We start from the raw sequence: 12,144 nt of genomic DNA on the forward strand, positions 1-12,144 counted from the left end.
CCTTAACGGGATTAATGATGGAAAGGAAGAAGAAGGTTTAATTGCCACGTAATTGAATGAAAGGAAGAAGAAGGTTTAATTGCCACGTAATTGAATGAATATAAATGACCTATTAATGTTTATATCCACGTAATCACATTTGCAAACGGCCTTAGTTCAAAATTAACGGAGAGGGTTTAATTGCTTCAATTTAACAAGTATTTGGACTCAATTGGGACAAAAAAAAATATGAGGACCCAGTTGAGAATTAGGTACAAATATGAGGACCAAAAGACATATTTAACCTAATTTTTTTAAAATTTGTCCTTTAATTTTGTCCATTTTTTTAAAGGAACCAGAAATAACTACACAAGGTAAAGGATGTGGACATGGATTTCTGCTCCCACCCATCAATTGCATCCATGTTCCCTTCTATTGTGTCCACTATCCAATGCCATTCTTAAGCATAGTCCAAAGTGAGCTTGCCAATGGGCATATGAATATGAGCATGATGACATATACCCTCTCACCTCCATTAATGCATAGAATGTAATGTCCTTCATGATTGAAAAATGATCAAAATTTCATAAGAGAGCACAATTGTGTTTTTTTGTCTCCTTATATTCCATGATATAAATCTCCACAAAATTCATTCCATCTCCTTTTCTTTCCTTGAAATTACCTATAACTAAAATTACATAAAGTGCTTTAAATCATTTTGTAGCATTAACCACATTGTACCTACCCACTATAAATCATTCATTCTATATCTTATAACTTTTCTCACATGCAAGCAAAATGTGGACTAAGTATCTTTGTTGTGTCCATCTTAAACATGCAAAATTTTATCAATTGCAGGGCCCATTTTGCCATCCTCCTTATTCCATTTGAGCATTAGGAAGTTAATGAAGATGTTCTTAGCTTTTGTTGGTATCAATTTGACAACTTTAATGCTTGAGTTGTTTAACTTGAAGTTCACATAGGTCAACTCCACCATCACTTTGAGTCATCTTAAATTCAGTTTTAGTACATGTTCATTTGACTATTTTGACTATTATCTATGTATGACTTATGGTGTATATAATATACATTTATGTACTACTTAAGTTTGCTTTTATATATCTCATATTATCTCAATCATCTTACATTGCTTGCTATTATGTGTTATATTTTCTTTATATTAATAAAAGGGACACAAAATAAGGATCTTCTCTTAAATATAAAAAATACATACAATATAACTTAAAAGTATTTACATAAACTTTAATACCTATGAAGTTTAAAAAAACTTAACAACTATAAAATAAAACTCAAAACCCAAAATATATAAAAATAACATAAAACGAGAATTACATATACAAATTTTAATTTAGAGAGATCCCCTCACCTATGTTGAGCAAACAAAAATTGGTTTATCATTAAAATAAAATTACAATTTATTTAATTTCTTAAATTATTTTTCTATTATGCTCATGACAATCATGTTTTTTAAATTCTCTCCTTCATGAACATTATAAAATTCAAGATGTATTTTGATTTTTTATTTTATCATAGATTCTTTAAATTGTAATTGCTCTTGTTCAAATTCTTCTCAAATATGTTCAAAAGATAATTCTCAATCATTCATAAGTTGTATATGATTAATGAAAAGATAATTCTCTATTATTCTTAAGTTATGTATGATTAATGAGTAATCAAATAATTAATTTTGATCTAAACGTCAATATAAAAAGTAAAAAAGTATTATACTAAATAAATAAGTAAAAATCTTAAGATATATGTTTTCTAATTATGTTACTCGTATATTAATTAACTTTATGGTTGAAGTGTTTTTTCAAACCAAATTTCATATACACGAACTCTAAAGAAAGACAACATAATAATTGCTTCCAAAAGACTACCAATGGTTTCACACCAAATCTACAAATTAACTGCTACAATAGATAATTGAACCAAGTATAACACTCATAAGTTCTTCCATAACTATCATAATTGCCCTAATCCTGTCGCAAAATAATGCCATTTCTTAAAAGTGAAAGGTGAAGAACTAACCGAGGTCGTACCTGAATCAAATTAATATGCAATTAAAGTGCAATATAAACTAGGAAGTGACTTAGGTCGTTAAGGATCAAACTTTGGTTCAGGCAATAGGCCGAACACGTGGTGGAGAGTGATTTTGTGGACAATTTTGTGAACTAAAATGAACCAAATTAAACACGAATATAAACACAAATTTAAAACGGTTAATCAATGGCTCAATTACATTGTTCCAATCATAGATTAACAACAATTACCCCCTCCTCTAACCCCTAATCTAACACAAGTTAACCAACTAAGCGAAGACTAACCATGTTTTAATAAAAGAGAATTATGCAAGCGCAATGCTAACATTCAATCAATTCTGCACCACACATTTCATTAACTAAGCCTATTAAACACCAATTAGGCAACTAAATGTATACCCAATTGCAAGTCCAGAAACAAATTAATGTCAACCAAGTTAGAACTACAAAATCACAATTACGGTTCAGAAATCTCATAAAAATGATGCAATGTTTCTAATGACCAACCAAAAGTACTTAAGCTACCATAAAAACACAATTGAAACAATAAAGTGAAAACGAAAATATCATTACAAAGGTAATACGAAATGTACAAATTATAATTCTACCCTTCTAATGAGCTTCTACAAATTACAATTATGTCCTTTTAATATACTTCTACAAAATATACCCAAAAATAGATCCAAAACTAACCTAAAAATGAAATTAAAACTAAATACTGATGTGAAAAATAATAAATGGTGTGAGAATCCTCTTGAAGTTTCGATAATAATTTTAAAATTTGTTCTACAAATAATAATTGAAATAATTAAGTCTAAATAATTTAAATTAATTAAAATAAAAACTAATTATCCAATTAAGTTCAAATAGTGAAAATGAGACAATAATGAAAAATTAAATACAATTCATTAATATAAGATAGTGCAAAAGACTAAATAAATAGTACAAAATAATAATTTACCAATAACCATTTATAAGAGCTACAAAATACCATTTCTTCTTCAATGGTCATATAAGCTTTCGTCTTCCATTTTTCTCCCTTTGATGATGGAAATGAACCGTACATCTATCTCTTCGATGCATTCCCAAAACTGTCATGCATCAAGCTTCTGGCAACAGAAAACAAACCCCAAAACATCCATCAACTTCATCTTGATGTTTACCCATTATCAGTTATCAAGCTAAGATAAACCCAAAATTTCGTATTGACAGGATATCTGGCAAGGTTGCCTACATGAACTTTCAAGATTCTTCACGAGTATAAAACAGTATTCTTTTCACGGTCTAGAACGTTTTGAACATGACAAACCACATGAGACTGGGAACCATAACAAATACTGCCCAACAATCCCCCATAAGCTAAGCAGTGTAAACCAAGCTGTAAAAGGCATGCTAATACATCATCAGTGGAGGTTGGTTCTTCACAGATATAGATGCTGTTTTCAGGTTCATGGGTGTAACTGAGCTCAGTTTTGTAACTTTTGTCAACGCAAACCTCAAAATCCATTCTATTGGAGCTTTTGGTAGACGTTAGCCAACTGAAATTAATAGGATCTTTACAGGATCTCAAAAAAGAGCAATCAGAGATAAGAAAACCCCATACTTTCTGTGTAATATCTGAGACATAATAAATAAATTCATTTGATACATTCTCAAAATCGGCACTGTTAATTTGACCATTTGCTATACAGGTTCTAATCCTATCAACTAATGAACACTTCGACCATTTAAATTTAATGGCTGAAGTATGGTTGGGAACAATCAGACCCAAATTATCACACGTACCCCATCCAGAACTTCTGCTTAGGAATAACAAGGATTCACCAGCTCCTATCCAAAAATTTGCAACAGAAACAATAAGTGAGGATTCATAATTGAAGAGATGATGAGTTGCACCAGCAAGTAACAGCGAATATGCAGCACTGGTCCTGCTCATGTCAAAAGCCTTTAACTGGTTTGTATCTATTGCAGAATCTACAGACAATAAATCACTGGCACAAACTTTATACGCTGAAGCCAGTGTCGTGTACGCTTTTAAAGAATGGTGGTTGAGGGGATGCAGCATGAACTTAGAATCTGATTTTCCTTTAACGTATTCTAACTGCTCATTTAGACCTTGCATGAGTATCTTCTGAAGCTTGTCACAACAAGACTCAGGATCACCAACCGAAAGATACTCTGATATGACATCATCAATGCACTCACTCAATTTTCTATCAGCCATGTCTTTGAGGAACTTGGAATATGAATCCGTTGAATCATAACAGAAAGCTGAAATTTCCTACAAAATATATTGACCATGTTAGACTGTCCGGTGTCCAATAATAATATCAGTAAGTTGTGGCACTTTCCATCCCAAGTTTAGTAGCAGAAAATTGCAGACCGAAAAGGCAAATAATACTGTAGTTGAGTGAGTAGCACAAAATGTTTGGTAAAGGCAGGCTTAACAAAGAGTAGAATATAGATTTCAAAGACTTACTTGCAATGCATGATCCACGTATGAAAAAGGAAGAGCTCTACATCGTTTGCAACAACAAACAAACCTATACTTTGACCATAGCTCCCACTGTCTCGTTTCCTAGACAAGAAAAATACAAGTTGAGATCAATAGAATTGATCAATAAAGGAATTGAACTAAGAGCGAAGAAAAATTGAAGACAAAACCAAAAGAAAAAAATAAAAAGTTTCAAAGAGAAAAGTAAAACTTCAACTAATTATAATGAGAAACACGTATACATTTATTACTTACCAGACAACTTAGCTTTTAAATGACAATTTCCCAAATTGCTACATTCTTATGATAAATAATATAACAATTAATAGAAATAAAATAAATAGCTCATATATGCCAGCCAGGGAGGGAACATATTTTATATATAAAAGTCAAATATGAGATATTAAACGATGAAAAAGGATAAACACAATACATGCAGTTATTTATCACTACTAAGAATGAAAACAACATTGATAGGTTTCTGGATTGAAAACCTATCTACAATGCACTCACTCCCACGTAAACACCAGAAAAAAGGGTATAAACTGTATATTCTCTATTCAATATCGCCACTGCACAGCTGTAACNACCTCCAAGAGAGCCAAATTCTCTCTCCACAGGATAAACGTGATCCTGTCTACACAATATATCAATTCAAAAGCGTAAAATGTCCCTCACCCCCCTCAACTCTTATATAGGAGCTTTATTTCCCACCCAAACTAATAATACTAATAATACGATTATAACTGCCTATCACCTCTTCCCCTCTTTATTCCCTATCATTACCCACCGCCTGATGTGCAACCTTGTCCTCAAGGTTGAAGTGTGGGAATTGTTCCTGAATAGTGAGCACATCCGTCTATGTTGTTCCTTCCTTCCCCTTCTTGCCATTCAACCAATATTTGCGGTATTACCTTTTCATCTCTCTGTTTCTGCCTCTTGTCAAGAATCTTGAGGAGCCAGAACATTGGGCCAAGCAAGACTTCCACTTCTTCCTCTCCTAAGTTCAGAACTCGAGCTCCTGCGTTTACTACGACGACTCTCATGATGGTGGTCCCTGTCATCTTACTTTCTGCTATGACTATGATGGGACCGCTCATCATGGCAGCGATGCCCGTAAGGACTCTGCTTCTACTGTTCTGTCTATGGTGCTTCCCAAATAATTGGTGCCTCAAATCCCAGTTAATTCTTTTCAAATGCATGAAGTTGCAGCCTCGGTGGTTGCAAGTATTTTCTTCATATTGGCTGCAAGGAACTCCTCGAAAATTTGTCACCCGCGAGAAGTCCACAATAATTGACCTATCGGCATAAAACCATCCAGTGAAGTTCCTGACAGTATTTGCAGTATGCTCCTCCTCTTTGAACTTAGCGTATCCATTGCCCGCCATAAGGTTGGCGAGGTTGTCGCAGACATGGAGGTTTTCGATTTCGCTGTACTTGGAGAGCTCCTTAAAGATACCCGCATAAAACTCCTCAAAGTGGTCCTGGATCTGGCGGGAGTCGATGGGGTTGCCGAGGACGTCGACGTCGGGGGTTATCATGTCGGAGCACTGGTACATGTTGGGGAGCAGAATGGTGGGGCTTATGCTCAGCTTCGTGTGGAGGAAAGAGCACCAATCACTGTGCCTATACGCACCGGTCTGGAAGTAGAATGGCCACTTCACTGTGACCTTCCCCATCCCGAATATCAATGGCAAGTGCTCCGCCATTGCTGCAACCACTAGGCTCACATGTGCTTTTTCTTCTTCTCTTTGTTGCTGCCTAGGGTTTTCAATCTTTGCCTTCGTCACATGAGGGTATATATAAGAGCGGACAGTAACTGAATCAATCCCTTCTTTTACCAGGATTTGGTGGACTAGGTCTGGTGGTCGACCCCTAAGCTCCTTAAAAACCACTTCAAAAACTGACAATATCGACTGTAGTTGTAGCTCCTCTGTCTGGATCCTTGTTAAATCTGGACTGGTCTCTACTTTTTTAGCTTTTATCTTTGCCTTTCCCAAAGTCCAAATCAAGGTCTTAGGTTCCACCGCTTTCCTTTTCATTAAAGCTTTTGGTTCCAATACTTTTGTGAGAGGGTGGGGTCCCCTTTTATCATTACCACCTGCTCTCCCTGATTATAAACCGTTTTTAATTCTCCCTAATTAATGGTTACTTTCCCTACTTTAGCTAACCACTCCATTCTTAAAATCAAATCTACTCCTTCTAATTCAAACAAATAAAAATTCTCAAATACCTCCGTCTCACCTACATTTATTGGAACATTACTGCAACAGCCTCCTGTTTGTTTCTTTCGGCCATCTCCCAAACTCACGGTATATGGTGGGGTCTCTTCTACTGGAAAGCCCAGCTCCTCCACTAACTCGGTTGCAATGAAGTTGTGGCTAGTGCCACTGTCGATGAGGATCATCACCTTTTTCCCCCGAACCCAGCCTTGAAGCTTCATAATTTTGTGCTGAGTGAGCCCACCCGCGAAGAACAACGACAACTCCATGCGTTTATGTCCAACTTCTTTCCCACCTTCTTCCTCTTCGTCACCATCGGTTTCGTCTTCCCCCATGATCACCACCCGCAAACTTCTCTCTGGGCAACGATGGCCGGGACTGAAAAGACCACCACAGTGGAAACACAACCCCTCATCCCTCCTTCTGATGTACTCGGGATAAGGTAGGTTCCTGGATCCTCGTCCGCGATCGTCGCTCACTGTACTTTTCCCCGCTCCACGTCGCCGGTCCCTGAGAACCATCCCTATGAGTCACCGCCACACTTTCTGCTACCCCTGAATGTTCCGGACCCTGTTTGATCGGTTCCGATCTCGCTACTATGCCAGTCCCACCTTGATATCACCCCCACGACTGGCCGCTCCTGGCTCCGGTTCCTCCCACCGTTCGTGCGCCTCGACTCGCCTCCTCTACGTCCCGCGCCACCTCCATCGCCGACAATAAATCTCAGGGATTATGCAAACGAATATGACTTCTGACTTCCCCTTGCAAACCTGCGAAAAAATATCCCAGGAGCTGATCCTCCGACACGTCCTTCGTCTGCGCCACTAACATTTCAAAGTCCTGTATATACTCGTCGACGGTGTTGTTCTGCTTGACCGCCGCTAGCCTCTCAAACACTGTTCCTCTGTCATGACCTCCAAACCTCCTTATTAGAGCTTCCTGCAACCCCTCCCATGTTGGCGCCTGCATTTTTTCTTTCCAGAAGCGGTACCAGTAACTTGCGCTCCCTTCCATGCAGACGTACGCCAGTCGGAGCTTTTCCCTCTTCGTCACCTTCTAGATTTCGAAGAATTTTTCCGCGCGAGAAATCCACCCTAGCGGATCGATTCCTTCAAAGGTTGGTAACTTAACCCGCTTCACCCAGTTTGGTTGCGCCACTCATATCTTCTTCGTCATCTTCTCTTCGTTCTCCTCGGATTCCATTCATTGAATCCTGACTTCCCTCCGGATGGCTCTCAGCATTTCATCCTCGTTCTCCAAACATTCGCATGAACTCTCTAAGTTCTTGCCGTAAACCCGTCATCTCTGCTTTCAACCCATCCACCATCGTCTCTAAGGTTTCCATTCGTCCCTCGATCACGTTCATCCTCCCCTCCATTCTTCCTTCCAATGCATTTAATTTTCCCTCCATCTCTCTCCGATCTCTTGCTGATCCGGCAGGTCGGACCAAATTGATAGGTTTCCGGATTGAAAACCTATCTACAATGCACTCACTCCTACAGAAACACCAGAAAAAAGGGTATAAACTGTATATTCTCTATTTAGTATCACCACTGCACAGCTGTAACAACCTCCAAGAGAGCCAAATTCTCTCTCCACAGGATAAACGTGATCCTGTCTACACAATATATCAATTCAAAAGCGTAAAATGTCCCTCACCCCCCTCAACTCTTATATAGGAGCTTTATTTCCCACCCAAACTAATAATACTAATAATACGGTTATAACTACCTACCACCTCTTCCCCTCTTTATTCCCTATCATACATAAAATTGTATTCATGTAAAAGAAATGAGACAGTGTGTCTCTCAACAAAGAAGATGTAATTCATCCATAAAAGCAAACCAAGATAAAAATAGTAAGCAATCCCCTCCCACGAGGATGTGCATTAACGGCAGTAGTATAACATAAAATCACCACCCACCAGTGCTAGATAGTAGCAACAGTAACTCTTTCTAAATTCTGAAGAAATTATTCCAGTCACTCGTGCACGTCAGGCTAATAAAAGTGATGTAGGTCAAAGTAGTAAAACAGAAGCACATATTCACATTTTCACCGTCATTGCTACAACCAATTGAATTGATTACGTGAACAGCTACATTGTGACAACAATATTAAGTGTAACATTAAGATTTCAAGCTTTTATTTCTATTGTGCGAAAGACAGACAGGAGTGTCCAAATCCAGCACAAACCTGCACCCTCTTATATTCGAGTGTTCAAACTCCATACTTCACAAGTGCACCATATTTCATTATTTGTCAACGTCCATCAAATAGAAGTTAAAGATTCTATAATTACACTAAAATAATAAGAATGCTCGTCAAAGGTCTTAACTAAGCAGTACAGGGGCAATCTCATTAATAATCCATGACGTATATCTAAAACAATTATACTGGTAATGCCCACTTTTGATTTGTTCTCCATACTGTTTGGACTATTTTTTACTCCTTAATTAGTATTATAAAAGAAAAAAAAAAACTACAGCAATGTAATGTTTTAACTGGATATGAAAAAATCAACTTAATAACTACATATAAAATCAAAATTAAAAATGACCGTACTCTCTCATTTTCTATTTAACCTCCATCTCTCATTTCCTACAAAGTGAAGGCACATATAGCTTCTTTTTCCCAGAATAACAAAATTCAATATAAATAGACTGCAAAGCTATTTCTTATATTATACCATCTCATATATGTAAGATTGTTGAGTTTTGTAATACGATTATTAATTTTTTGTAAAGTATTAAGAGTGTAATTTTAATTGGTTATTGACTTTAGGGTGATTTTTAATTGATTGAGAGTGCAGAATTATTTTAATTAACAGCTGATAAATAATAAAACTAATTTGAACCATACCTTGGGCTGCAAGATATCCGTATAGGCTACAGTGACCTCTTCTCCCTTTTTAATTTTCTTGATACTCCTCACAACCAATCTAGGGCCATAACCCAGCACCTCTACATTTTCATGAACAAAATCAATTCATTAGTTTTCTATTTTTGAAAAGTTAAAGCATATTAAACAATGAACTGACTAAAACCAATGACAACCTTTGTCAAATTCATTACTGCTAACACAATTCCCACCACTACCCATCTGCAAAACACCAAGTACAGTCTAAACAGAGGACAAGAGAAGCAAAAAAGTAACATAACGAAGTAGAAGAAGAAAGAGTAGTTCACTTGTGGATGCGGAGCAATGCGAAGAAGTTCAGGTTCATCGGAATGAGAAGAGGAAGGAGGAGAAGAGAGGACGAAACGGTAGCATGCGTTGGGAGAACAGCTGTGGTTGATCCAAGAGAAGGTGGGATCAAAAACAGCGATTCCGAGGGCGCGCCCTTCGTTATCGTGCACCTCTACGGCGTTCGTCAGCACCGCGCATAACGCCATCGTAGCCTCCTCCAAAACGGCGTCGTCGTTCGGAACGGCACGCTGCACGGAGATGGATTGGGCCATGGCGGCGGCGCCGAGCTTGATTCGCTCCGATACATGGTCGTCGTGATGGGAGAGGGAAGGGGTTTGAGGAGAGGTGAGGATGGGGTGGTTGGAGAGGAGGCCGGCGAGGCGGAGGGAGGAGGAGGGGCGGTGGGAGCAGAGGAGGCGTAGGGCAGCACGGAGGTCGGAGGAATGGGCGGAGGGAGGGAGGTGGATCTCGGCGGAGGAGTTGTGGAGAGGGGAAAGGGCGGCGGAGCAGGGAGGGGAACAGTAGAAGAGGGGAGTGGGAATGGACGGAAAAGGGCTGGAAAGAGGAGAGAAACAGGCGGAGCAGTGAGTGTTGAGATTGGAATTGTGGAGAGAGAAAGAGAGAGGAGTGAGAGTTGGAGTTATGTCTCTTCCAATCTCTATCTCTTCACTGCTTTTCATCTCCATCTTTCTTTCTCCTTCTCCTCATTTCTCAAACTTGTCTTTTTTACAACACATTCTTCTCTTGCTCAGGAAGAATATATTTCTATTAGACTAAAAGGGGTAAAATAATTTCAAGATCTATTGTTTACCATGAACTATGAAGAAACTCATAAAAGGTGGAGGTATCAAAAATTAAAACAAATGCTGCAAAAAATACAACAGAAATCCAAAACTTTTAAAAAGTAAGAAAAAAAAATTTGGTATATGTGTAAAATATGGGGTGTAAAAGTAAAGGTTTGAAAATGACATAAAAGGAAGGGAGATGCAGGAGTAAATAAATGGGTGCAAGAAGCATGACTAGAGACAATAACGTGAGAGTGCAACTTGTAAGGGAATGCAACGAGCAAACTAGGCAAAAGCAAAACAAACAGCGTGCAAGAATAGTAAAATGAGTGCTGCAGTTAGCACTTAATATGCGGTGCGAACAATCAATATGGTGATGCAGTGAGTAAGATATAAAACTAGGTCCAAAATAAAAAGGGGTGTGTATGGGGTAAATACCGGAGGTACGAGAAGCCGTGGTCGAGGCCCAAACATGTTTATCTTCTTCAACCACGTAGTGGGAGGGAGGCTTCTTCTACCTCCATTGCCGGTGAAAAATTTGTTCATGCGAGAAGCCCCTTCCATTCTCCTTTTCATAAAATGATGATGGAGTGTTTTTGGAGACTAGGAAGAAGATGAAGATGAGGTGTGGCTGGCTACTGTGTGTGAGGCGTGGAGGGTGAAAAACAGGGTGGTGTAAGTAATTTATTGGGCTTGTTAGCTCATTGGGATGTAAGAAGAAAACGAAGAATGTGTGGATAATAAAAATGTGAATTGGGTTAAAAACAAGGTGTGACAACAGAAATTAGGTGGTGTGAATATTGAAAAGATCCTTGGGTTGTAAGCCTATCATGGTGTGTATAGGACCAAAAACTTATCAACTACTGGCAACGATTGAAAGCAACTCGGGGGTTGCTCCCTGCACCTCCCCAATTCCAACCCCCACCCCCCATTCCATTTTTACCCTTTCCTCTATTTTTTCTTATTCCAATTTTATCCTTTAGCAAAAATTTATATTTAAAAATACAATTTTATAATTTTATTCTCCCACCCCCACATAATCTATTTATTCTTTTTTTTTTATTTTCATGCTTTCATCTTTACGCTTTCTTCCCACAAATTCTTTGTTCTATTTTTCTATAAATTCTTTCTCCCATTCTTCTTGTATTTCAAGTGATAATTGAGATATCGATTTGTTCTGAAAGAATTTGTCCTTAAATTATTATATCTCTGCATTACATTGGTGTGGTGGTGTTCTATCCAACCTCAGCAGCGATCCTCTTGGAGTCCAGGTTAGTAATACTTTCGTAAAACCGTCCGTTGACGGATTCCCAGATCCGTTTAAGCGTTTTTAGATTATATTATGTTTTTGTTAGTTTTATTTTTTAAGATTTGTTTTTATTAATTTTATTTTTTAAGATTTGTTTTTATTAGTT

The 12,144-nt window shown here is 37.8% G+C and overlaps 2 protein-coding genes across 5 annotated transcripts; both read right to left on the minus strand.

Moving 5' to 3' along the window:
• Positions 1–2,929: 2,929 nt before the first annotated feature.
• LOC106756116 (protein SET DOMAIN GROUP 41) lies at positions 2,930–10,765 on the minus strand. Of its 4 annotated transcripts, none has more exons than XR_002669905.1 (6): positions 9,944–10,765; positions 9,812–9,857; positions 9,618–9,718; positions 4,522–4,620; positions 3,224–4,323; positions 2,930–3,188 (listed from the first exon to the last, which is right to left on the minus strand). XR_002669905.1 is itself a non-coding variant. In XM_022786909.1 (6 exons), exons 1-5 carry the CDS (start codon positions 10,628–10,630, stop codon positions 3,295–3,297), a joined length of 1,962 nt encoding a protein of 653 aa, XP_022642630.1. In that variant the 5' UTR covers positions 10,631–10,765; the 3' UTR covers positions 2,930–3,151; positions 3,277–3,294. The 4 variants fall into 4 exon arrangements, 3 of the variants coding, with proteins under 3 accessions (XP_022642630.1, XP_014493916.1, XP_022642632.1); XM_022786909.1 differs by having other exon boundaries at positions 2,930–3,151; positions 3,277–4,323; XM_014638430.2 differs by having other exon boundaries at positions 2,930–4,323.
• Positions 4,627–6,774, minus strand: LOC106756196. Its single transcript, XM_014638550.2, has one exon. It carries the CDS (start codon positions 6,576–6,578, stop codon positions 5,349–5,351), a length of 1,230 nt encoding a protein of 409 aa, XP_014494036.2. The 5' UTR covers positions 6,579–6,774; the 3' UTR covers positions 4,627–5,348.
• Positions 10,766–12,144: the final 1,379 nt, after the last annotated feature.

Source organism: Vigna radiata, chromosome 1 (genome assembly GCF_000741045.1).
Source record: "Vigna radiata var. radiata cultivar VC1973A chromosome 1, Vradiata_ver6, whole genome shotgun sequence".
Taxonomy (NCBI): domain Eukaryota; kingdom Viridiplantae; phylum Streptophyta; class Magnoliopsida; order Fabales; family Fabaceae; genus Vigna; species Vigna radiata.